General features: G+C 45.2%; 1 protein-coding gene across 1 annotated transcript in view; it reads right to left on the reverse strand.

Annotated features, from left to right (window-relative positions):
- Nucleotides 1-27,720, reverse strand: part of ACSF3 (acyl-CoA synthetase family member 3) — a 169,066-nt gene that overhangs the window by 108,783 nt on the left and 32,563 nt on the right. Inside the window, exons 4-6 of the mRNA XM_029075693.2 lie at nt 20,672-20,826; nt 19,316-19,461; nt 4,578-4,687 (exon numbers count right to left, since the gene is read on the reverse strand). Of these exons, the coding sequence (XP_028931526.1) occupies nt 4,578-4,687; nt 19,316-19,461; nt 20,672-20,826 (411 nt within the window). The remainder of the gene's footprint in view (nt 1-4,577; nt 4,688-19,315; nt 19,462-20,671; nt 20,827-27,720) is intronic.

Genomic DNA, 27,720 nt, shown 5'->3' on the forward strand with positions numbered 1-27,720 from the left:
TACTGGAGATGAGAACAGCTAAAGTCAGTTTTATTTCCATACAGTCCTTAACTTCCTGATGAGATGGCAACATGGCTGTCATTGAGGAAGTATTTTAGGAACCCCGTCCACTCCCCCCGCCCTCCGCTGCTTTTCCCTTAACAGAGTTATAGGCATTCTGGATGCAGCTGTCGTTGGCTTCAAATCTACTGTGTTTTAATGATTTTTTTTAAGGATGCTGAATGGGCAGAGATGACGCTCGGAATTTCTGCTTCTCTATTTCCTGATCTTTTACAAACACGGGAGCTCGTGCAACTCAATTCGTGCACCCACACCACCCTCGCCAGCCAATTGGAGTCCTCTTTTCAACCGAGCCATCTAATCATGTGGAAATAGACCAAGGCTTATTTCCCTCTGATTGTCAAGGCGATATGGGGATTGGGGCTGCCAGGTCTCTTCTATTTTAAGCATGTTTCAGTGAAGTGCTCTCCGCAGATATAGACGATTAAAGGAAGACGGGCAAACGGAAAAAAAAAGACTGAAGGAGAATAGTCGGTCGGAGCCTGCAACTTGCCACTGCAGGTGTGAAGTAGTTAAATTTTAGTTTTAATTGAATCCTTGAAAACACTTCTTCCCCCTTTCTCTTTGGCAACATTACTGCCGTTTTCAGCAGAACAGGTGCACAATATGAGCCCCAGTGCTCATCAGGTGACTAACACCTGGCGGATGGGACAAACACAGAATATGAAGTTATATTGTTGGGGCTATTAACATCTTTCTTATTTATTTAATGAACTAGGCACTTAAATAAATCACCCACCGTCTCCTTCGCTGTTAGTAACATTACTGTTTAAACGGTGTCATCAAATACCAGCATCACTGGGCACTCTGCCTCTGCCTAGAGTTCATTAAAGAGAAGGCTGATCAGAAAAATAGCCACTCTCTGGGCTTTCCACCTGACAACTTCATTTCTAAGACAACTTCAGAGTGGAGGTTCTCAAACACCAAGGGTTCTGTGGGGCTCGAATGCAGCGTTTCACTTCTCGGCGTTCTGCTCGGCTCCTGAAGTTAAGCAAATGAAGGGCTAGTCCTGGGTGGGGGAGACCACAGAATCCCAAGGGATTAACGCTATATTTCATTCGACTCCAATTTCCCAATTACAGTAAAGACCAAATTTCCACCATTTCAGAGACACAAAACACCCAAATCATAAATAAACCACTGGATAATTCAAATGAAGCCAAGACTGTCGTAGCACTCTTCTGGGATGCTGAGCACAAACACAGTTAAGGGACATTGCATGATCACTAGTTATTAAGAGAGAAAATCATTGGAAACAAAAGATTTAGATCAAAGAGAAACAAATGTCACTCATCTAGTATGCTAATCAACAAGGAGCAGATGTCCCTTACACAATAACTGATAAAGTTTCTCTAAATAAAGCTAGGCCACAGTTAGTCTTTTTTTTTTAAAAAAAAAAAATAAAACTTTGGCACTTTCCCCAGCAAACAGCATCCTCTCCTGAAATATTGAAATGTAAATTATCCTCCAAGCCAATCCTTTAATTAAAAAAAACCACCCCCAAACCACACACATTTTCCAATCCATATTTTCTTCCAATCCAAGCAAGTACTCTTCACTATGGCCTTAGTTAGTGTAAGCCGATTCCTAGTGTAGCTTCTCTAGCAGAGCCACCTCAAGAATTAGACCACAGCCAAACTGGGGACCCCCTCAAGGGCCAAACTAGAGCTTGGGTGGGGAGAGATAATGTTTGAGGAGCAGGCATCCCTTTATTTCTGTCTCTACACACTAAATAGGTCCAATCCAAGGAGCTGCTTAGACCCAGGGAGGAGAAGGGCTCTTTAGCTCAGAGCCAGAGTGGCAAGGGATAAGCACCTGTGAGCTACCTGGCCTGACTTGGCTGAGACACCAGTGCTCATGAGCCACTGAACGGAGCCCGGAGCCCGTAGGAATTGTTCCACTTCACTGATTCATTCATTCAATCGTATTTATTGAGCACTTACTGTGTGCAGAGCACTGTACTAAGTGCTTGGAAAGGGCAATTCAGCAATAGAGAGACACAATCCCTGCCCACACTGGATTTACAGTCTAGAAGGGGGGTGACAGACATCAAAACAAGTAAACAGGCATCAATACAAATAAACAGAATTATAGACATATACATATACAAGTAAACAGGCAGTAATATAAATTAATAGAATTATAGATATATACATATATACGTGAGTGCTATGGGGGGAGGGAGGGAGGGGTAGAGCAAAGGGAGCGAGTCAGGGTGACATGGAGGGGAGGGGGAGCTGAGGAAAAGGAGGGGTTGGTCTGGGAAGGCCTCCTGGAGGAGGTGAGCCTTCAGGAAGGCTTTGAAGGGGGCAAATGTGATTGGCAGATTTGAGGAGGGAGGGCATTCCAGGCCAGAGGTAGGATGTGGGCCTGGATCGGCGGTGGGACAGCTGAGAACGAAGCACAGTGAGAAGGGTAGCAGCAGAGGAGTAGAGTGTGCGGGCTGGGATGTAGAAGGAGAGAAGGGAGGTGAGGTAAGAGGGGGCAAGGTGATGGAGAGCTTTGAAGCCAATAGTGAGGAGTTTTTGCTTGATACGGAGGTTGATAAGCAACCATTAGAAATTTTTAAGGAGGGGGGTGACATGCCCAGAATGTTTCTCTAGAGAGATAATCCAGGCAATAGAGTTAAGTATGGACTGAAGTGGGGAGAGACAGGAGGTTGGGAGGTCAGAAAGGAGGCCGATGCAGTAATCCAGTCGGGCTACGATGAGTGATTGTACTAACGTGTTAGCGGTTTGGATGGAGAGGAAAGGGTGGATCTTGGCGATGTTGTGAAGGCGAGACTGGCAGGCTTTGGTGACAGATTGGATATGTGAGGTGAATGAGAGAGCGGAGTCGAGGATGACACCAAGTTTGCGGGCCTGTAGACGGGAAGGATGGTTGTGCCGTCCACAGTGACGGGAAATTCAGGGAGAGGACAGGGTTTGGGAAGGAAGATAAGGAGCTCTCTCTTGGACATGTTGAGTTTTAGGTGGCAAGAAGACATCCAAGTAGAGATGTCCTGAAGGCAGGAGGAGATGCGAGCCTGGAGGGAGGGAGAGAGAACAGGGAAGGAGATATAGATTTCCCATAGTTGAAGCCGTGGGAGCGAATGAGTTCACCAAGGGAGTGAGTGTAGATGGAGAACAGAAGGGGACCAAGAACTGACCCTTGAGGAACCCCTACAGTTAGGGGATGGGAGGGGGAGGAGCCCGTGAAGGAGACTGATAATGAACGGCCAGAGAGATAAGAGGAGAATCAGGAGAGGACAGAAGTCAGGGAAGCCAAGGTTGGGTAACGTGTTGAGGAGAAGGGGATGGTCCACAGTGTCAAAGGCAATTGAGAGGCCGAGGAAGATTAGGACGGAGTAGGAGCCATTGGATTTGGCAAGAAGCAGGTCATTGGTGACCTTCGAGAGGGCGGTTTCAGTGGAGTGGAGGGGGCGGAAGCCAGATCGGAGGGGGTCCAGGAGAGAGTTGGGGAGAGGAATTCGAGGCAGCGAGTATAGATGACTCGCTCCAGGAGTTTGGAAAAGAAGAGTAGGAGGGAGATGGGGCAATAACTGGAGGGGGCTGTGGGATCAAGGGAGGGTTTTTTTAGGATGGGGGAGTCGTGGGCATGTTCGATGGTGGAGGGGAAGAAGTCATTGGAGAGTGAGCAGTTGAAGATGGAAGTTAAGGAAGGGAGGAGAGAAGGGCGAGAGTTTTTATAAGGTGGGAGGGAATGGGGTCTGATGTGCATGTGGAGGGGGTGGCACTTGAGAGGAGGGAGGAGCTCTCCGCTGAAGCTACTGCTTGGAAGGATAGGAAAGTAGAAGAGGGGGCTGAGAGGAGGGGGGAGGGAAGAGGTGGAGGGGTGATTTGGGGAAGCTCAGATCGGATGGAGTTAATTTTCCTAATGAATTAGGTGGCCAGATCGTTGAGGGTGAGGGATGGGGGGAGGGGAAGGGACAGGCGTCCTGATGATAATGGGGCCCCGCTCCCGTGGAAACAAGTGGCCTGTCGTGATGGTTTTGTGGCTCCACTGGCCAGATTACAGATAGGATGTTGGCTCTCTCTCCGACTGGTCCAAAGGCTGGTTCCCAAACCCTCCCAAACCTCCCAACCCTTAGTACAGTGCTCTGCACGCAGTAAACACTCAATAAACACCACTGACCGACAGAGTTTGGAAAGACGTTGGCAGCCATTCCTCTTCCCTTCTATCTGTTGCCTGGCTCACTTCTCTCCCCTTTTCCTCCTCTCCATCTTCTGTTCCCCCCACACCTTCTCAGATTCTTTCTCCCTACTTGTTCTCCTTACTCCCTACAGCAGCAGCCAGCCGCCTCCGCCTCTCTTTCCTGTGGCGACTGCCCATCCTGTCAACCCTCACTCTACTGGATCAGCTTCTTCCTTCTCCTGTAGCCACGGGCGGTGTTGCAACCTAACTATTCTCTACACCCAAATCAGCCAGGATAAATTAGGAACGCAGATATGTGGGGAGCAGAGAAACTAGATTGTCCCGAACAAACAATGATAGCAGATTTCATGGCTGTGCATTACCTTTGTTTCCTTCTCATTTCCTTGGGCATAGATGATTAAAGGACGATCCTCCTTCACGTTCTCAGAAGCAATGCGTACTTCTACGCCTGGCAGTGGAGTTCCCACAGAACCTACAAGGAGAAATTGAGAAGTAAAGAGGTGAAAAAAAAAGTGTGTGTTTCTTTCTTATGGCTCTTCTTTTGGACTTCTAAACAGTGAACGACAATTGTATACGACAAGGGAATGATCCCAAAATGACACTTGGCTGCCCATTTTTGGAAAACTCATTTGAAGGGCTCGAACGGATGCACACAGAAGCTTTCACGCCTGGAAAGCTTTGATGCCCACCTACAGAGTAATTTTTTGAAAGAATTTAGGGGAATGCTCCCCAAAGCTCTTTAGTTCTTCCGCATAGTCTTCCCACCAGACCAAAAATCAACACTGCTCCTCAAATGCATTTGCATCCCCAAAGTGGGAAAAGAGAGAAACAATTATTTCAATAGTTCATTACCACTGTGGCACCCTGAGTTGACTGGGAAGGCGTGGCTTAACACTTTAAGAATCAGAGGGATTATCCTGGCTATATTTTACATCAGTGCACTGTGTATAAAATATGATGAGAGCAAAACAGAGTTCAAAACATACCATTCATTTACAGGTTTCATTTTTCAAAGGCACAGAAATGTGACACACTGTCAAGAACAATGGCCTATTAAATTGCAAGATGGTTCACTGACCTTGTATTTCCCAAGCCTCCAGCTTGCACAGTTCTAACGGCCTCCTTTAATAAAGCATTTTCTTGTATAAACATGGAAAATGCAGTAAAAACTGAGGAATGATGGTGCCGCTGGTTACAAAAGTAAGGACTGACCGAATCATCGGCAAATAACCAAAAGTCATAGCTCATGAAAATGAATAGTTAAATGAATAATGCACTGTAAGGTTTAGGCACATCAGCAAAGCCACTTCAAATGGATGAGCACCCACTGTTGTGAGGTAAAGAAGAGAGTTTGAAGAGAGAAGTGAGAGAAAAAAGTGAAGAAACAAACTAGTTGGCACATGCTCTTTTAAACCTCTCAAAATAAATACGGTGATGAGGCCTTTCCGTTTCCTCAGTGAACAAGAGTAAGTTTTAGAGAGCCAAAGTATCAGGTCAAAGAATGTCACTCTCCAGCAAAGATGCCTTAGTTTGAGTCTTTAATGTGAGCCAGAACAGTTTGGGTGGTGGAGGCGGTGCAATGGCTTGGGAGTCAGAGGTCAAGGGTTCGAATCCCGACTCTGCCACTTGTCAGCTGGGTGACTGTGGGCAAGTCACTTCACTTCTCTGGGCCTCAGTTCCCTCGTCTGTAAAATGGGGATTAAGACTGTGAGCCTCACGTGGGACAACCCTGTATCTACCCCAGCGCTTAGAACAGTGCTCGGCACATAGTAAGCGCTTAACAAATACCAACATTATTATTATTATCATGTAGCTAAAAGTATCCCGGTTTGGAAATATTATATCCATTTTCTGAAAAGTGCTAGGGTCAGCCTCCAAAAATCTGAGCGTGTCCTGGGTAAAACAAGATATACCTTCACCTAGTGCTAAGCAATCGGCCCCAGACTGAACAAACAGTTACTAACCCATAAGCTAAACTCACCTTGCTAAACTCCCCCTCTAGACTGTGAGTTCGTTGTGGGTAGGGAATGTGTCTGTTTGTTATTGTACTGTACTCTCCAAAGCGCTCAGTACAGTGCTTTGCACACAGAAAGCGCTCAGTAAATACGATTGAATGAATGAATGAATGAAGCCTATTTCTCCTTGTTTTGTCTTTAATGAGGATGGATAACAGCTCGTCATCCTCCTCTATTAAAGATCATTACATATACTTTAAAACAGTTATTCTATGGGCAGGGAACGTGTCTACCAACTCCGTCGCATTGTACTCTCCCAAGCGCTTAGTATACTGCTCTAGTACAGTGCTCTTAGTGCAGTTCATGCATACTAGCAACCAAACAAAGATCTCTTAGGGAAAAATGTTCCTGCATATCATTAACAAAAGGAGAGGAATCAGTACTGTTTACATCATCAGGAGAGGAATTTTCTTTTAATAATAATAATGATAATGTTGGTATTTGTTAAGCGCTTACTATGTGCACAGCACTGTTCTAAGCGCTGGGGTAGATACAGGGTAATCAGGTTGTCCCACGTGAGGCTCACAGTTAATCCCCATTTTACAGATGAGGTAACTGAGGCACAGAGAAGTTAAGTGACTCGCCCACAGTCACACAGCTGACAAGTGGCAGAGCCGGCAGTCGAACCCATGACCTCTGACTCCGAAGCCCAGGCTCTTTCCACTGAGCCACGCTGCTTCTTTCGAGATTCCTGGAGGAACTTCCTTTGAGATTCCTGGAGGAAGTTCCTTTGAGTAGAGATTACCTGAAGAGAGATGTTCCCACATACTTTCAGCAAAAGAAAGGAGGAACTTGCTCACCCTGAAAGATTCTTTGTTGGACTGAAAATGAAGGGGAGGAGTCTGGGAAGCACTGGGGAGTTTGGATTTCTTTGGCTTTAAAAGGCACAGGCCTTTGCTGTGAAGGTGCGTGTGTCTCCCGGATTATCCTGGAATGGTACACCCTGGCATGTGGGGCCAGTGGGGTGCTTTAGTAACAATCATGGTATTTGTTGAGCGCTTCCTATATGCCAGGCACTGTACTAAGCAGTGGGGTGGATAAAAACAAATCGAGTTGGACGCAGTCCCTTGTCCCACGTGGGGCTCAGTCTCAATCCCATTTTACAGATGAGGTAACTGAGGCCCAGAGAACTGAGCCCCGAGAAGAGAAGCAGCGTGGCTCAGTGGAAAAAGCACGGGCTTTGGAGTCAGAGGTCATGAGTTCGAATCCCAGCTCCGCCACTTGTCAGCTGTGTGACTGTGGGCAAGTCACTTCACTTCTCTGTGCCTCAGTGACCTCATCTGTAAAATGGGGATTAAGACTGTGAGCCCCACGTGGGACAACCCGATTCCCCTGTGTCTACCCCAGCGCTTAGAACAGTGCTCTGCACATAGTAAGCGCTTAACAAATACCAACATTATGATTTGCCCAAGGTCACACAGCAGACAAATGGCGGAGCCGGGATTAGAACCCATGACCTTCTGACTCCCGGGCCCGTGCTCTATCCACTACACCACGCTGCTTCTAAAGACGATCTGTCGTAAGCCATGATCCTGGTGTCCCTTTGGCAACGGTCACCAAGAGGGATAGTCCCGTTACCTGGCCAGGTCAGCGGTAATAGTAACATGCTCATTTTGATTGGGTCAGTAAGGCTGAAGCTTCCTGGTGGAAAGAGGCAGGAGCTACTAGCTGTGAGGAATTATTAGCCTGATTATTGAAGGACCTTCAAAAGATTGGAAATTGATTTATAACATTCTGGAATGGGACAGATGCGATGAAAAGAAGGGATCTGCCAAAGGAAAAGAGTTCCAGGTATAAAGCCAAGTGATCACACAGAAGATGATGATTTCACTGCGAGGCTGCTAATCGTTACACTGAATTTTACTTACGAGTCAGCCATCTACTTCTTAGAGAGCAGAAGCTTTTCTTCGTCCTGCCTTCTTAAGAGCTTATAGTTAAGTACGGATAAGGCACATTATCTATTGCTGAATTGTGGAGAACAAGCGCAAGAAGCCAAGATGGGGGATAAACTATGCATCAGTGAATCGATCGATGGTAGTTAATGAGCGGTTATTTTACATCAAGCACTGTACTGGGTGCTAGGAATCATCTTTAGAAGGAGCGTGGCTCAGTGGAAAGAGCACGGGTTTAGGAGTCAGAGGTCATGGGTTCTAATCCCGCCTCAGCCACCTGTCGGCTGTGTGACTTTGGGCAAGTCACAACTTCTCTGGGCCTCAGTTACCTCATCTGTAAAATGGGGATTAAGACGGCGAGCCTCACGTGGGACAACCTGATCGCCCTGTATCGACCCCAGCGCTTAGAACAGTGCTTTGCACATAGTAAGCGCTTAACAAATACCAACATTATTGTTATTATCTTTTGGGGTGGGTAATACCAAGAGTTGCCCGTTCTACTCCACGTCAAGCAGAAACTCCTGACTGTTGTCTACAAGGCCCTCGATCAGCATTCTCCCTCCTACTTACTCACTCTTTCTCCTGCTACACCCCAGCTGGTACTCTTCATTCTGCTCAATTTAATCTACTCACCGGGCCTCATTCTTGTCTCCTTCTACCGACTTGTTCTACTCTACACCACTCGCTCTATTCCTTTCCCCCACCCTACAGCACTTGTATATATTTGTACATATTTATTATTCTATTTATTTTCTTAATGATGTGTATACATCTATAATTCTATTGATCTATTTCGAGGCTATCGATGCCTGTCCGCTTGTTTTGTTGTCTGTGTCCCCCTTCTAGACTGTGAGCCTGTTGTCGGGTAGGGATTGTCTCTATCTGTTGCCCAATTGCACTTTCCAAGTGTTTAGTACAGTGCTCTGCACACAGTATGTGCTCAATAAATCCAAATGAATGAATGAATGAATGTATGTTCCTGCCCTCCTTCCTGCGTGGAACTCTGGCTCCTAACACATCTAGCTCTTTCCAACTTCAAAGTCTTTTTTTTTAATGGTACTTGTTAAGTGCTTACTATGTGGTAGGCACTGTTCTAAGCTCTGGGGTAGATATAGGCCACTTAACTGCTTAAGTGCTCACAAGTCCCTGGCATTTCTGTAGGTAGGTATTTATACTGATTCCTACTACCTGTAATTTATTTTTATTTCTGACTCCCTGCTGGACTGTAAGCTCCTTGAGGGCAGCGATCATGTCTACCAACTCTATTGCACTCCCCCAAGCATTTAGTAGAGTGCCTTGAACACAGCCAGTGCCCAATAAATACTACTGACTGACTGGCAACATTTCCTGCCTCTCCAGGGGGCTCCTTTCGATGCATCCCTGCTCTCGGAGTTTGGTCTATCTAGAGTCTTCCCCACAGCAGTAGGGAATTCTTGGGAATCCCCTGCCTCCGAGGGAGCAAAGAGCACCAAGAAATCCCTTCCCCAGGGTTGATGCGATGGGCTATTAGCCAGTTAACAGGGGCCCCACAGGAGGATCTGAGGCTGGTTGCTTGGATTTTCACACTGCAAGGATTAATCAGGCTTGATGATTTTAACAACGTGACCTTCTGGCCTAAACCGGATATGAATCAAAAATCCAATGAGCCAAAGGTTCCCTGGTCCTCCATCAGTTTCCTATCGCCATTACACCAGTCCATCCATTCATCTTTCATTTTCATCTCAAAGGCTGACAGAGGGGAAATGCACATTCTATGGGGAAATAAAGCACACTCTATGAACTGCTGCTCCAAGGCATTTATATGTGATTCAGCCACAGCAGGAGCTCACAATCCTGTTTACAAGCGAATCTCTTGTGTCATTATCTATATAATTTGGGTCTTCCTCATTAACAGCCAATATTCTCCTCACTCCCACCCTTCCCCATACACCATCCTCACCTCTTGCCTCACCTTCCCGGTGCTCCTCTCCTGCTTCCCCAAAGCCACCCTTCTTCCCCCTCCGGTCCCCACCAGCGGCACTCATTGTCTCCTGCTCTCCATCACCCCATCCCATTTATTAAAAAAAAAATAAAAATTGGGGGGCGGGGGGTGAGGACACAAACATTAAATTCCAGGAGAGACTTATCTTCCGCACCGCTCGGAAAAGGGGTTCTTCCATCCCCCAAAGCAAAAGTTAAAACCATTGAAAATCGAGCTCTATAATGAAAGTGCTGACAGAATCTTAATTATAGCGTCACAAATGCAACAATATAATTAAAATCTCCAGGCAAAGATAATGACTTTAAGTTTCACAAGCCCTGTGATATTTTAAAATAAAGTTCACACTGGTAACAAACCGTTCAGACCTCAAGCAGATGTTGAACATAAACCAGCCTCAATTCTCTCCCTCCCCTCTACCTTCTTCCTACCCCCATCCCTTCACTTGGAAAATTCAGTTCTACAACTGGGGGACGGCACTAACTTCTCTCTTCCTCTCCAGCCCGTTCACCAGCTCATGAATGTTAAGAAATGCTGGCAGCCTGCCCACCTGGTGTCAACTCCAGCAGCAGAAGTGACACTATTATTCTTCCAACAGTTCTCCTCTGTTTAAGAAAGTTGTCAGCTCTTCCCAGATAAATTTAATTGGCCCTACGGTCTGTGTCCCTGGGTATCTGGGGACCTTGATGCTGTTCTATGTGGTAGTGTCCTGGGAGAATTGAAACAGGCCAACGATAAGGTACTCAGCGAGCTCACTGTCAACAATACATGGAGTCCCCGCTGTAGGAGCTATTAGCCGCCTCTGATCTAAACCTCCAATTAAAGTGGTGATTAGGCCCAGTGAGGCATTCTGACCATGAATTATTCATTTCCCTTCACAGAAACTGCACCAGGGGGATTAGGAGGAGAACTGGTGAAAACACAGGCATTTTAAGCAGAGCTTTAACCATATCCAAGCAAACGTTTATCTTTGAAATCTTTCCCCATTTTTCCTGAAAACAAGACCTCACCCTTCCCGTCTTGACTCCCTTCTGATTTGTAAGATGAAGCCTTTTGTCGGTCCCCCGGTGACAGTAAGATGTCGAGGACACCACGGTCACCCCAAGGGACCGGCTTCGGAAATCCTCTAGACCGTTTAGACCTCCCGGAAGTCTCCTGACACCGGGGATCAAGTCTGTAGGCCGGCTGAGAATGAAGTGAGATGGAGAGGTTGGAGAGAGGAGACCGCTTTAGCTATATTCAAAGCTGTTAAGGTGGATGAGGATTAAGAATTTCTGAAATGGCGACTCTTGATTCTGTTGATAAAACTCAACCCAGAGCCTTGAAGTTTGGCATTGAAACCAAAGCCCTGAGATCAAATTGGGATTGATTCTAAAGGCATTTCTAAGTACAAAGAGCATCCATCAGTGGTGTGGGATCCACAATTCCAGGTGAGGAGGAATATTCTCCCCCTCCCCAAGTCTTCTGCTCAATGTCTTTTGTCTTTAATCACTGCAGACAGTAATTTTAGGTTCCAAGAATTCCTGCTCTGTAATTTCTTCCCAATAAACTTTTGGTTTCTGAAGGTGTATAATCACGTACTTGCTTTAATTAGCAGAGCAGTTACAATGATCGTTTCACAAGGAAGATGATAAGGAGGACAGTGGATGATCCGGGGAGTCCAGCTAGATCTACCTCCCTAGCTGTCCAACACATCCCCTGCGACAATTTCTTTCTTTGTCTGGATAATTCTGACTTGAATACGCTCATGCTTGGCGTTGGGAATCTGCTCTATGCTTTAATTACCCTTTGTGTAAAGAAGTTTCTCTTCAGCTCCCTTGGTGAGTTTCTGCTCCTCTCGGTTTCATCAACACTGTTCTTTTTCTTAGTCCTTTATCCTCTCTAGTGATTTCGGCTTGAGAGGCCCTTTGCCATCCTTCTCACCTTCTTCTCGGCATTTTCAGGATTTGGGATCACCTGCAGGAGCCCAGTACTGTACTAGATACTCCCGGGTTGATCGCTCCAGCCCTTTGTGTTTTCCCCGGCCTGGCGGTAATTTACGCCCTGCCCCAATATGGATTTTCTTCTTTATTTATTCATTAGATTTACATACCACCAAAGAGCTCAGCGGGGATGCATCTCAACACACCCTAAATGGTGCCAGACGGAGAGTTGATGTGCAATTTCTATTGCTAGAATCACGGTGTCACTTCAGATGACAGGGTGCCACAAAAGTGGACCTCATCTTTGGGGACGGTCACCACCGGGGAGCGACACCAAGGAATATCGCTACAGTTGTCTGAGGCCTTCGAAACATGTGATGCCACCAGTCAGTCACTCAGTCGTATTTACTGAGCGCTCACGGGGTGCAGAGCGCTGTACTAAGCACTTGGGGAAGTAAAATATAACAAATGGACTGTGAAACGGCTTAATCAATTCGGTTGCTCTGAAAAGCTCATTGAGATCCCGAGACTTCTTCACCTGGGCACGGCTGAGCGGGTCAGGGCTGGGGGAGCCCTGTCAGGCTCCCGCCCCGTCGCCAAAGCCGTAAGCAGGGGTGGACGCGGGGTCCGGTTCTGCTCAGGCACTGGACACTGGACACTGGAAAGCGGGGGGTTAGAATAATTTTCCGCTCCTCTAGGAAACTCTCCCAACTCGACTGGCTTCAAACATCATCCAGAGTTCTCCAGACAGTTATTCTGGAATTGCCGTACACAGACGACTGTGCCCCAAGAAGACACGCGAATTACTGTAAACTGCTTAGCCGCCTCAGCCAAGGTTTACAGGCTGATGACAAGCCTAAAGAAAACTGAGTGAATGCATCAGCCAGCATCAGAGACATTATACGTACAACCAAATATCCATATTGACAGTAGAGAGCTAGCCACTGTAAGAGAATTCTAGGAAGTAAGCTCACGTGGAAGGGAAACTTGTTGTCTTCCAAGGGCTTAGTAAAGTGCTCTACACACACGCACACACAGTAAGCGCTCAATAAATGCCACTACCTAAGAGTACACTGATCGATTATACAAAAAGAAACAAGAAAGAGAAGCAGTGTGGCCTAGTGGAGAGAGCGTGGGCCTGGGAGTTGGAGGACCTGGGTTCTGACCCCGACTGCCAACTGCTTGCCGTGTCACCTTGGGCGAGTCATTTAACTTCTCTGGGCCTCAGTTTCCTCAACCCTAAAATGGGGACTTAATATCTATTCTCCCTCCTATTTAAAATGTGAGCCTTGTGTGGGACACAGACTGTGTTAGACTTAATTAACTTGTACCTAGCCCAGCGCTTAGAACATAAAAAAAGAAATTAAGCAATAGATGGTTGTTACTGAATGCTACGCACTGTACTGAACACTGAGGAGAGCACAAAAAGACCAATACGCACATTCCCTGCCCTCAGGGAGTTTATGATCTCAAGAGGGAAACACGCAAAAAATGATTTACAAAGAGCTGGAGTGGGATGAAGAAGGATAGAGCAAGAAGTAGTACAAATACTACTTTGGGAAGAATTAGCTGAGCACATAATATACAAATCATTCATAAATAAGTGAAACACACCTATATCTACATCTATATATATTTTGATAGATATGCTGAGGGTTGGAATAAAATTCCTTTTTCAAAATGCCAAGGCAACACAATAATCAGGTCTGCCATAACAATTATTTTCACTCTAGTGCTACAGAACTATGGAAAGTTGGATGGACAACGCGAGCCCCTGCGAACGCCACAAGCTATGATGTCGGAAGCCTGTTTCGTATGCGTGCGTGCACATAGGAGGCATGGGGAACGAGTGAAAGAAGGGGGTATTATCCAACATCTTCCCCACCAAATCTTTTACTGGAGCTGCTAGTTGTAGTCATAAGTTCTAACTTACATCTCACCTCCTCTTCCACCTCCTCCCCATCCTCGGGCGGGAATGCTAATGAAGTGTGATGGCCAAAGGGCACCCAGCAGGAGGGAGGAGGAAAATCACAGTGCTGGAAGGGAGCTCCAGAGGTCACCTGGTCCAACCGCCACCTCCAAGGGGGCCTGAATAATTTATAACCCGGATTGCAGATGGATCTGTACCTTTTGAACACTCGGCATTCACTCCACCCTCAGTCACACAGCACTTATGCACACATCTGTCATTTTTTCTTACGTGTACATATCTGTCATTTTTCTGACGTACATATCTGTCATTTTTTCTCTTGTATTAGTCTGTCTCCCCCTCTAGACTGTAAGCTCCTTGTAAGTGCTCGCATGAGAAGCAGCGTGGCTTAGTGGCAAGATCCCGGGCTGGGGAGTCAGAGGACGTGGGTTCTAATCCCGGCTCGCTGTGGGACCTTGGGCAGGCCACTTAACTTCTCTGTGCTTCAGTTACCTCATCTGTAAAATGGGGATAAAGACTGCGAGCCCCACATGGGACAACCTGATGACCTTGTATCTACCCCAGCGTTTAGAACAGTGCTTGGCACATAGTAAACGCTTCACAAATACTACAATAGTTATTATTATCATTATAATTAATATATACGATTGACTGATTCATAACCTGGGACACCAACCTCCAAATAAGTAAGAGTCATTTATGCTTTAGGGGGCTGATGTCGATTTCCATTCTATCCCTCGCTTGAGACCCTCTCTTCCCTGCTTTAGTCTTACTGGCCTTCCAGAGATCATCTCAACGGCAGCTTTGCCCTCCAATTCCTACGCATAATCCTTTGCTCCTAAGTCACTGATTTTACACAAACCGAACCGGGGTCCGAATTCAAAGGACCAAACAATTCTGCCCACACCTAGTAGTAGAGATAACATAACGTAATATCAGAACGATAACAGAGGTGATTTCTGTAGGCACAGTGCGGTACTAAGTGCTGGGAAATATCACGCATGCTTTCCTACCAGTCGGTTTGAAGGCTTCCCCAGTCGGTGGTACTGACTGAGCACTTACTGAGTGCAGAGCACTGACTAACAGCTTAGTAAAGCAGAGTTGGTAGACAGGTTCCTTGCCCACAGGAGTCTACAGTCTAGAGGGATACCAAACTTCCTCTGTTGCCCTGTGAAGAAATGTAACTAAATTATATGGCGCTTCATCCCTAATTCCACTGAGCAAATGTCAGAGGGAGTAATCAGTGCTATCAAGCATGACCACCTAATTAATAAATCCTTGCAAACTGTCTAATCCACACTTACCCAAGGATGAAGGAAGGCCACATTTAATCAGTGAAGTAGTACAAGAAGAATGGAGGTCAGATATATAATTAAGTTTTTTCTTTGATTTTTTTTTTCTTGGCCATATTGGCCATCGAATTACCTCTGCTTTGGGCAATTCCTCTTCTAGGTATCTAATGACGTCATAAACCACACTTAGTTTTCACATTTTTTTATTAGAGAAGCAGCGTGGCTCAGTGGAAAGAGCACGGGCTTGGGAGTCAGAAGATGTGGGTTTGAATCCCGGCTCCGCCACTTGTCAGCTGTGTGACTTTGGGCAAGTCACTTAACTTCTCTGGGCTTCGGTTACCTCATCTGTAAAATGGGGATGAAGACTGTGAGCCCCATGTGGGACAACTTGGTCACCTTGTAGCCCCCCAGCGCTTAGAACGGTGCTTTGCACATAGTAAGCGCTTAACAAATACCATTATTATTATTATTTCCTCAGTTGTTTCCAGCAATAATCACCTTCATTCCCCACAACGCCCTTCCTCCTTCCATCTCTAAGGGGAGCTGGGAGGAAACTTCCCTTTCCTGGTCAGTATCCAATTTTTCCATTCACTTTTTGAACACTGTAAAAGGTAATGATCCGGACTGCCAAGTGCTATGACATCTTCAACGAGAGGCACTGTGCCCATATAAATGATCGTGAAAATCCGCATTAGCAAAATGCTCAGTTTAGAGATATTAAACGGTCATCAAATTGTAACATCATTTGCCATCAACCACATATATTGGGATCGGAGCAAAATAATAGGCATTTCAAAATTTCAAAAATGTCCACTGCTAAGGACCATATACTGTTCCTGAGAAGATGCGACATCCCCAGAAGCCACAGCTTTTATGGCTAAGTCTGTGGGGAAAAGTTGCAGTAGCAATTGAAAAATGGGATTGTAGCATCTCGCTTTTTCAACAACTGCAAAGTGCATTCCATGCATGACTTGGTCCTATTTATTAGCTCAGGAAATGGGACAGACCTAATAAAGCAGAGCTCATATGAAAATCAATGTTTAGGTCACCTTCAGTCTTTGTTTTATGCCTTCTGGATCTTCCAGGCAATTTTCCAATACCTCATGAGAGAGAGTGTCATTCTGAAGACAAAATAAGAGAGCTGGCCTCGCAAACAAGGTCTCAGTTCCCCCCCACCCCCCCAGTAGGAGGAAGACTCTTCGCTTCAGTCCGGTTTGGCATGTGGACTGCTTCTGCTCTCATTCCTCTTCTCCCACTCCCTTCTGCGTCACCCTGATCTGCTCCCTTTATTTACCCCTCCCCCTCAGGCACACGGCACTTATGTATACGGCCGTAATTTACTTATTTATATTAATGTGTCTCCCCTTCTAGTCCGTAAGCTCGTTGTGGACAGGGAACATGTCTGCCAACTCTGTTATATTGTTGTACTGTAGACTCCCAAGCGCTTAGTACGGTGCTCGGCATAGAGTAAATGCTCAATAAAAATGATCGATTGATTTGGCTGTGGCAAAAAGCAAAGCCTGGAAGTCACGCGGTCAGAACCGAGAATTGAATCGAGAATACAAGAGTAGCCCGCGATACGGCCAGGTTTGGGTCCCACAGACGTGTCTGACTTGTGAATGGGTGTATTGTAAGGTGGGGGGCAGGATAGGTTTTCTCATAGACTTACATGTAATGTGTCAGTTCTGCTTCAGAACAAGCCCTGATTGCCAGCGGAGTGCCCCCGAGTCTTACACATATATGTCTCCCCCAGTCTCCTCCCTCCTCCTTCCCAACCCTGTTCTTGGTAGTTTTCCAGCTCTCTGGGCCGCCTGAACTCAGTCTCCTCCTCCTCTGCCTCCCATGTCCCAGGAGTTTTTGTTTTTTTGTTTGACGTACAGGGATAGCCACTGCAGGTATCACCATCTCATCGCCCCTCCCGTTCCTTTTCCTCTTCCCCTCACCTCCTCGCCTCAGCCCTGGTGGACACTGTCAAGTTGGGAATGATAATAATGATTATGGCACTTGTTAAGCGCTTACTATGTGCCAGTCACTGTTCTAAGAGCTAGGATACAAGGTAATTAGGTTGGACACAGTCACTCTTCCACCTGGGGCTCCCAGTTTTAATCCGCATTTTACAGATGAGGTAACTGAGGCCCAGAGAAGTGAAGAGACTTGCCCAAGGTCACGCGGCAGACAAGAAGTGGATCCGGATTAGAACCCATGACCTTCTGACTCTCAGGGCCGTGCTCTGTCCACTACGCCATGCTGCTTCCCAACCACGCCGTCATGCTGCTTCTCCGGGAATGTGAGAGACAAGGTTGGTGGGGGAGAGAGAGGGAGGGAGGCACGGCGTGATGGCAACTGCAGCTCACGCTGTGGCTCCTCTCCTGCCCTGCTCTGTCTCTGTCCCCACGCACACAGCCGGTGCTGAACTGGGGAACTGGCCATAAGCGGGACGGGGAGGCTGGCCGAGGTTAGAACACAGGCATTTGGCAGCTGGCTTTGCTATGGTTTGTTTGAAAAGAGAAAAAGAAAAGAAAAATACTGGGGGTGGGGAAACAGAGGAGGTGAGGGCCCAGTTTGGGGACAAGAAAAAGGGCAGGAAATTTCCTGGGAAGAGGAGTGAGCAAGAAGGAAAAAGCTGGTGGGGAAGTCGGTGATTGGATGTAATGTCAGGGATGGAGCTGGCAGATGTGTTCATTCATTCAATCGCATTTATTGAACGCTTACTGTGTGCAGAACACTGTACTAAGCGCTTAGGAAAGTACAATACAATTAACAGACACATTCCCTGCCCACAGAGAGCTTACTTGTTTAATCAGCAAAGGGTATGTGGCATACCTCCAGGTGGCAGGAATTCTGGGGTGGCCATGGCCTGGTTCACACTTGCACTCAAAAAAAAATGGCTTTAAGAGAAAGATTAGCAACTCCAATAAAAAGTAGCCTGTGCTAACATGTGGAGAGTTAGGTTTTTTAAAACAATGATTTCAGACTGCTGCTAAGCAGAGTCCTTAATTATGCGCTTCTCTGAAGTTATTCCAGAACTCTCTGCATCCAGAGGCATTAATGGCACCAATACCAGAGTGACCTTTTCTGGCCCTTGAAAAAAGTCACTGTAGACCCAAATGTTGGACTGGCTTCACTGGGTGGGGGGAGAAAGAAATTTCACCCAGATCAGGAGCATACAAAAATGAGACACACAGAGCGGGTTGGGGTTGTGTTTGTTACCATATTAATATGGCCTAGAGGTAGAAGAGCAGGGCCAATGTCAATGAAGATTAATCTGAGGCATAATTCAGCACAGCAAAATTATTTATCAACCAGATTGGAAAAAATAAATCCAACTGATGCAATCTCTTCTTCCTGGAACTCTTATTTCAGTTCCAGGTAACCAGAGGGAGTTAGCAGAGGCATAACTCATGGCACCAGCATAAAAACTAAGTCCCTTCCTCCCCACTGCAAAGATGTCCCCCTCTAAATCCAATTTAGTTTTTCCAACCCAATGTCTCTGGTCTTTTCAGGAGAATGACGCATCCTTTTCGCCAGCATATGAAGAGCCCTTCACAGTGACAATGGAGTTGCCGGGGAGCTTCTCTTTCAATATTTCTTAGTCCCAAGACCCAACCCAAGCGGGTGTCAAAGGGCGTAAGGAGCCGACACACTTGAGGGTTGATAATGAAAGATGCGAGTGTCATTTTCTTGGATGACATTATGGGCCTGGCACACAGTACGTGCTTAACAAATACCATTTAAAGAAAAAAACTGGCTTGGGATTTGTGGGATTCAGAGTCTGATCTTGGTTCCCGCAGGGTTATCGAGGATGGGAACAGGGATATCGGGGGGACCTAGGAGGGGAAGAACCCTGGCTTCCAGATGGCTGCTAGGACACTCCCAGGGATGTCTTGCTGAGCTGCAGCACCCTTAGTGGTTCTGGTCCTAAATGTGGCCAAATACTTCTTGTGGTTGGCTCACCAAATTCAAAGGTACGGAGAGCTGGCATATCCATCATCTAATGGACAAGGGGAAAAAAAAAGAAAAAGGAAAAAAAAACAGTTGAAAAAGCCCTCCAGGGCTCTAAAGAAATGATACCTGGGACACGAGTTCCATTCAGGGGATTTGACAGCGCCATGCCAATCTCAGTCATTCCGTACCTCTCCAGTAAAGTGTGCCCCGTGATAGTCTTCCATCGCTCTAAAACGGGTACTGGCAAGGCTGCTGATCCTGAAACCATTAACCTACACAAAAATATGAAAACCGGTAAAGGAAATCTTACTTCCACCCAGACTGCTCTAGTCATTACAAAAGCTAATATCTAAACTTGGAAAGAAAAATGTACAATGAAGAAACAACTCCATCAGGGTCACCTTCATGTCTTCTCTTTTCAATCCCCATATTCTAGCTGAGTCTTTGATTCTTCAGAGCTAAGGGGAGTCTCCTGTTTTGCCCTCTCCCTCCCCCCTTTCCAATATTCACAGCTGAGGGTGTTTACTATCACAATCACACCTGTGTGGAAAGAGCACAGGCCTGGGAGTCTGAGGATCTGGGTTCTAATCCTGACTCCACCGCTTGTCTCCTGTGTGACCTTGGGCACGTCACTTCACTTCTCTGTGCCTCAGTTACCTTATATGTAAAATGGGGATAAAGACAGTAAGCCCCTTGTGGGACAGGGTCTGTGGCCAATTTGATTATCTTGCATTTACCCCAGCGTTTACTACAGCACCTGGCATATAGTAAGTGCTTAACAAATAGCATTTAAAAAAAAGTATATCGAGCCAGCTCGGGTAGACGATAAATAGTGGGAGTGGGTGGAAATGTGACAATCAAAAATTCTACTTTCATTTAAATGTTTTTACAAGAAAGGAACGAGGAGTAAAGGAGTACTATAAAAATATTTAGATGATAACACAATTGTTGTTTGTGACATTCATGACGGTCATGAGAGTCAAACAAGATTCATTCTAACCGGCATTAAATATATCTGGCCAACGAAAAGCCAAACTGACTGAACTGGAGACAGAATTACCCTGTTTAATCACAGAGGAGAAGCAGTTTGTCATAACAGCACAAGAGTGGTCACCTCTAAACCCTTAAGGCCTAGTCAAGGCCTCTGCCTCTCTCGGGAACCAAAGGGATACGAGGACAAGAAGTCTATTTACAAATTTAAAAATTAGTTAAAGCCAGCCTTGATTATGCCCTCCACTCAGTTGTTTTATGACTTAAAACATTATTATGGCCACCTTTAAAAGAGCAAAAACATTCTCCTACTGAGACATGATTCTTCCGCTCTGGGTATGAATTGACCTTTATAAAATTATCCCTGAAACTGTTCTAAAAAGGTGGGAAACACTGTTTTTCCTCAAGTGAGGTAGAATACACATATTTAGAAGCCAGCTTTCACACTTCATCCTTCTATCTTAGCTGCTTGGGTTGGCCACTTCCAATTACCTGATTTTGTCTTTACAAACTGCATGCACAAAATCCTGGACGTGAGGTTGGGTAAAATGTCTGTCATAATAATCCATCAACTTGGAGTATACTGTGGGCACTGCCATGAAGACATTGATCCGTGGAGCTTTGGAACTTAAGAACTTTTCCCATATCTAGAAAAGAAGAAATAAATCTAAACATAATTAAAGAGAATCTTATTAATACTTTTTCATTAATGTCATCACTGTGCACTTCATTAACTAAAAAGTGATCCAATTTAAAGCCCCCTTATGAAACAGGTTAATCCATTTTAGAGGAAACCTATTTGATTCAAGAATATTTCAACCTGCTTCCACAGAGACTGGGTCTGCACTGCCCAGAGTGAAATCAAAAGCTGGAAATTAAGTTGATCTATAATAATTCCTAGGCCGGTGGCTGATGTGGATAAATCAGGTCTCAAAATGGGTTTTTTCTCCTAGAATTATCCAGGTGAATGGCTCCCTTCATGGATGAGTCAAGTGAACAATGGTCAAATCTCTGTTTAACTTTGCCCGTGAAGACTTGGCCTAAAGATAGGTCAATAATTCACTTCACCTAGCTGCCCATGTGGGTGTTAACATTTGTTATATTGTATTCTTCCAAGCACTTAGTACAGTGTTTTGCACACAGTAAGGGCTCAGTAAATATGATTGAATGAGTGAATGAATGAATTTATGAGAAAACTTCTGACAAAACACTCGAAACTACGCCAAATTACTGGAGTGATTTGGGCTATTCTGTTGGTACTAATTCCCCAGCAGAAGGTTGTGAAGAGAAACAGCAGTACTGGAATCAATCAATCGATCACATTTATTGAGTCCTTACTGTGTGCAGAGCCCTGTATTAAGCACTTGGGAGAATATAAAATAACAATATAGCAAACACAATCCCTGCCCACAATATAAATAAGAATTATGCGTTGGTCAATAGCTCATCTGTATGAAACCTCTCAATATTTATGTACGAAAACAATGCAGTCAGGTCCAAAAAGTGAAATTCTGTACCAGTGTAAGGGAAATAAAACTAAAGACTTCCGAGTCTCATTTTCTTTTCTCCCACTCTCTTCTGCTTCACCCTTGCACTTGGAATTGTTCCATTTATTCACCCCTCCCTCAACCCCGCAGCACTTAAGTACAGCAGCGTGGCTCAGTGGAAAGAGCATGGGCTTGGGAGTCAGAGGTCATGGGTTCGAATCCCAGCTCTGCCTCTTGGCAGCTGTGTAACTGTGGGCAAGTCACTTAACTTCTCTGTGCCTCAGTTACCTCATCTGTAACATGGGGATTAAGACTGTGAGCCTCATGTGGGACAGCTTGATTACCCTGTTTCTACCCCAGTGCTTAGAACAGTGCTCTGCACATAGTAAGCACTTAACAAATACCAACATTATTATTCGTATTATTATCTCCGTAATTTATTCATTTCTATTAATATCTTTCTCCCCCTTTAGACAGTAAGCTCGTCGTGGGCAGGGAACGTGTCTACCAACTTCACTACATTGTTATACATTGTTATACACTGTTATACATTGTCTCCCAAGGGCTTAGTAAGGTGCTTTGCACATAGTAAGCGCTCGATAAATACGATTGGTTGATAATTCAGTATTTTTTGAACATGTCATTCCATCAGGTTCCCCATTGCCCTCAGCCAGGTTATAGCCACCCCACGATACATATAACGCAGGAATTCAGCAGCTCGATACCTAATCCCAGGTTGTAGCCAATCTACGAAACATACAACCTGGGCATGCAGCCGATATTATCTGATAACCTCGGCAATCCAACGCGTCACTACTAGATGCCAAAACCGGCTGAAGACGTTATAGACTCTCCACCACCAGCTACGACTTTGAGATTAAGGAATCCTACATCAAAGAAAGCGGATGCATTTATAAAAAGAATTCAAGAAGATCCTGTTGGGGAAAGAACTTCGTAGGTGTGATGAAGTGATAGTTGGATTTGGCCTGCTTGAAGGTACTTTATGAAGACAAGAAGAAGGCTGTTTGTTCAACCTACGTTGGACAAATTCTTAACTAAAGTTAAAACCGCCACCAGAGTTAGCAGAATAAGCTTGTAGTTTTGCAGCCTACTGTAAAATTGTATGATTCATAATCATACTACAATTGCTTATTTAGTTGAAGTTGCACTGCTTTGCTTTGACTTACTTCAATAAAGAACAAACAATAGCTTAGTGATGCTTAATGTAACAGTGCTAAAGTAAAGTAAGAGGGTAAAGGAATTTCACATTACTGTTCCAGAGGCTTGGGAATGGATCCAAACTAATATGAAAGTCTATGGGAAAAACATACAATAGTCACATTTTAAAAGAACATAACCCTGCTGCATTTTGAGGTACATCTGTACTGGGGTGTACGAGTGGGAAGAAGCAGTGAAAGTGTGGGATATGGTTGATGGGGCAGGAAATCACTTAGCAAGAACAGAGAGGGAAAAAAAAATCAAGGGGGTGGGAGGTGTTAAGTAGTTTTTACTTACCCCCAGGACCCTGTCTATCTTCCCCATTAGATTCAGTTACCTCATCTGTAAAATGGGGATTTACTGTGAGCCGCACATAGGACAACCTGATTACCCTGTATCTACCCCAGCGCTTAGAACAGTGCTCTGCACATAGTAAGCGCTTAACAAATACCAACATTATTATTAAAGGCATGGACCATGGCTTCTATTTTACTGGTTGCTCCAAGTGCCTAAAACAGCACTCGGCACAGTGTGGCCGAATGGAAAGAGCACTGCCTAGAAGTCAAGAGAACCAGGATCTAAGGCTAGCTTTGCTACGGTATGCTGTGGGTCCTGGGACAGGACATTTCTTCTCTCCGGGCCTCACTTTACTCAGCTGCAAATCAATCAACCCATCAATGATATTTGTTGAGCATTCACTCTGTGCAGAACACTGTACCAAGCATTTGGGAAAGTGCAGTACAATAGAGTTGACAGACAAAATCCCTCCCGGCAAAGAGTTTACAGTCTAGAAAAGGAGCTTACAACCTGGAGCAATAAGATGGGGATAAGACTCCTGTTCTCCCTTAACTCTTAGACGGTGAACCCCAGGTGGGAGGGAGTTTGCCTGAACTGATTATCTTGAACCTGTCCTGACACTTAGTACATTACTTTTGCACAAAAGGAAGCACTTCATTCATTCAATCCTATTTACTTCATAAATACCATCGCTATTAGACATCCAATAAATATTGATGCCTGGCTGATTTAGACAGTAAATCGCTCTGTCTTTGGGGATAGTCCAAAGGAGGATAGATAAGGAGCCTGAGGACCCTCTTGATAAATATTCAACTCAAGTTTTGAAGAGGAAAAACAAATATTAGTGGGTGGGAGATTACTCTGTATTATTTTACAAGGAAAGGAAACTCTGGGCGAAGCCTGGGAGAACTGCAGGACAGACTACTCTGCAAAGAAGACTTGGAACCTATCCGTGAAATGTTTTCCATTGGAATGCATCTTCAATTCATTCATTCATTCAATCAATCATATTTATTGAGCGCTTACTGTGTGCAGGGCACTGTACTAAATGCTTGGAAAGTACAATTTGGCAACAGCTAGAGACAATCCCTACCCAATAATGGGCTCACAATTATAGAATGGAAAATGATATGACTAAGGGTTTAATAGGCAGAAATTTGCACTCAGTAATCAGGAATGTACAAGGAAACTCTAGATTTACAGTGCCATAATTCAAACTCTCCATAACTTTGGTCTTTAATTTTTTTCGAATCTATTATATTTTCTATGATGCTAGATTACTGAAATCCCACAAAGATGGCATTCATATAAATGGATTTCCTGCAACTTCTCAAGACTTTGGAGGATTTTTTGGAATGCTGTTGGCTCTCCCTCCCATTCTTTGACTTCCAGAAGCTATTTTGTATTCGTTTAACTGCCACTGTTTGTTGAAGAGTGAATATTAGGAAGCAATTTTGAAATTTTGTGGTAAACAAATGAACAGTGAAAATAAAATTGAGTGCCCAAGAATTTGAGTATGGAGAAGAAAGAAAATACATTTTAATCAAAAGAAACTCAGTAAGTTTATTTGTATATAAGCAATTAAAATGCTTTTGCGCTTCTACTGAACATATGACAGCCTATATTGTGGATTACATTTTCTGGGTTTATATGCTCTAAATATTCAAACATACAATCATTATTATCAATGATATTAGAGCACAAAAGCAGTATTCCCCCAATTTATGTTGCTCACTATTTGCAAAGCCTCATCACCATCAACAGCTTTCGCTGCACCTACTGTGTGCTCTTTATTGTATTAGGCACTTAGGACCATACAATATTCATTCATTCAATCGTATTTATTGAGCTCTTACTGTGTGCAGAGCACTGTACTAAGCACTTGGAAAGTACAATTCAGCAACAAATGGAGACAATCCCTACCCAACAACGGGTTCACAGTCTAGAAGGGGGGAGACAGACAACAAAACAAGTCGACTGGCATCAATAGCATCAATATAAATACAATTATAGATGGAAACACATCATTAATAAAATAAATAGAATAATATGCACATATATACACAAGTGCTGTGGGGTGGGGAAGGAGGTAGAGCAGAGGGAGGGAAGAGGAGAGATGGGGAGGGGAGGAGGAGCTGAGGAAAAGGGGGGCTCAGTTTGGGGAGGCCTCCTGGAGGAGGTGAGCTTTCAGTTGGGCTTTGAAGGAGGGGGGGAGTGTGCTAAAAATAAAAGGTATAGTCTCCTGCATTTGAGGAGATTACAGATCCAAATTCCATCTCTAGTTCTTACGAAAGTGTAGAAAAGGGATTTTACTATGTAAATCAAGGCTATCTGAACACTGAATAGGTGAAAGTAAGGTAGTCTAGAACATAAAAATCAAGGCCGGGTTCGCCTAGATGGGGTGAAGGAACTGAAAAACTTATCAGCTCCAATTACTCCCTTCCCCGTCCACCCCTATGCACACACACAGTAGCAATTAAAGGCGGTGGCAGGGAGATTGGCGGATGAATTCCCATGAAGAAGCTATTCTGGCGGTCCGCATTAGGGTGGCCAGTCTTTTAGTTTTCACTTGTTCTGTCATCTGTCTAGTACGGATATGGCACCTGGACCCCTGGAGTTCTGCGATCTTTATTCTAAGACCCCTGCCTCCCTCCTGCCTACCTGGGATCGGGTGCAATGCCCGGTTCGCTCAGACCTGGGAAGGGAACGGAGCTGTTCTAGAGATGGGGAGGAGGTGAGGGGTGCCCCGGTTCCCAGAGAAATCTTCTGGGATTAGGAGAGCTCTGTGAATTTCTGGGAAATGGTACACATGACATCATCCCGTTCTGCCACAAGCCTGACTTACCGTATCGATGCCAGGTGCATCAGCTGTGTGACCCTGGGCAAGTCACTTAACTTCTCTGTGCCTCAGTTACCTCATCTGTAAAATGGGGATTAAAAGTGTGAGCCCCATATGGGACTACCTGATAACTGTATCTACGCCAGTGCTTAGAACAGTGCTTGGTACATAGTAAGCGCTTAACAAATACCACAGATTATCATTGTTGTTATAAACAGGTGTTCTTATTATGCATGTGTGACAGCAAACGCTTCACGGAACTAGGGAATGTTCTTTCAGCCACGAGCCACGAGCCACAGATGGGCATTTCGGAACAAATCCACCGCAGTCGGGCCAGTGAATTCTGACTGATGCCACGTGGATCAATCCTGGAATTGAACACCAAGGTGAGCATAGAATTTCCCACTCCAAAAAGCATATTTCGGTCCCAAGTAATTGCCCATTCAGGTACATGTGGTAAATCAGAAACAGAATCCAGATTGTCTGAATCCCAATGCACCGTGCTACCTAATATAACACGCTCCCACTCAATGAATGGGTTTATCCCAAAAGAAATCAGGAAGAGCGAGGGGAGATTTTTGAGGAGAGAAGAGATTTGGACCCAGCGATGGCTAAACAGACCCATCCAGCCTCCCCACAACACTGCTGTGCTCTAAGTTCCTCTATGGGAGAGACAGTAGGTCATTCAGAGTAGGGCTGGATAGAATGTGATGCTATGCGGGAAGAAACGATTGCGCTCCCATGTACAGTGTCTGTCAAGGTAAAGAACTACAGTGAAATTTCTCTTTAACGTGTGGCGGGGGCGGTGTAGGCGACCAGCCAAAGGTTTCTGGAACCCCCACCAGCTCCTTTCAGAGAAGCAGCGGGGCTCAGTGGAAAGAGCCCGGGCTTGGGAGTCAGAGGTCATGGATTCGAATCCCGGCTCTGCCACTTATCAGCTGTGTGACTGTTGGCAAGTCACTTCACTTCTCTGGGCCTCAGTTACCTCATCTGTAAAATGGGGATGAAGACTGTGAGCCTCACGTGGGACAACCTGATTACCTTGTATCTCCCCCAGCGCTTAGAACGGTGCTCTGCACATAGTAAGCGCTTAACAAACACCAACATTATTATTATTATTATTTCACTTTTCCCTTAGCTCTGTATCTTCCAAATTTCTTCCAGACAGCTTTGGAGCAAAAGGGTGGGTAAGAAATGACAACGGCCATTCTAAAACTTGCTGGACAAATCAGCAACACGGAGTGCTCGGGCACATGCACGTTACAGTACATGCAAACAAATAAGAGAAGCACAGTGGCCTTATGGAAACAGCACGGGCCTGGGAGTCAGAGCACCTGGGTTTGAATCCCAGCTCTGCCACTTGTCTGCTCTGTGGCTTTGGGAAAGTCACTTAACTTCTCTGTGCCTCATTTACTTCATCTGCAAAATGAGGATTAAGACCGTGAGCCCAGCGTGGGACACGGACTGTGTCCAACCTGACTAACTTGCATCTAACCCAGTGCTTAAAACAGTGCCTAGCACATTGTGAACCCTTAATGAATACCATTTAAAAAAAATACTCATGGCTAGGGCTAATCATATGTTCACAGCTCACCTGACATGCAAAACCATCACTCATCCTATCTTCTCTCCTTTGCTTGAGTGTGTCTCGCAGTTGGCTGATCTCTTTGTTGCTTTAGTGTGACGTTTTATCTCAATAC

The sequence above is a fragment of the Ornithorhynchus anatinus genome, chromosome 11, assembly GCF_004115215.2.
Source record: "Ornithorhynchus anatinus isolate Pmale09 chromosome 11, mOrnAna1.pri.v4, whole genome shotgun sequence".
NCBI classification, from domain to species: domain Eukaryota; kingdom Metazoa; phylum Chordata; class Mammalia; order Monotremata; family Ornithorhynchidae; genus Ornithorhynchus; species Ornithorhynchus anatinus.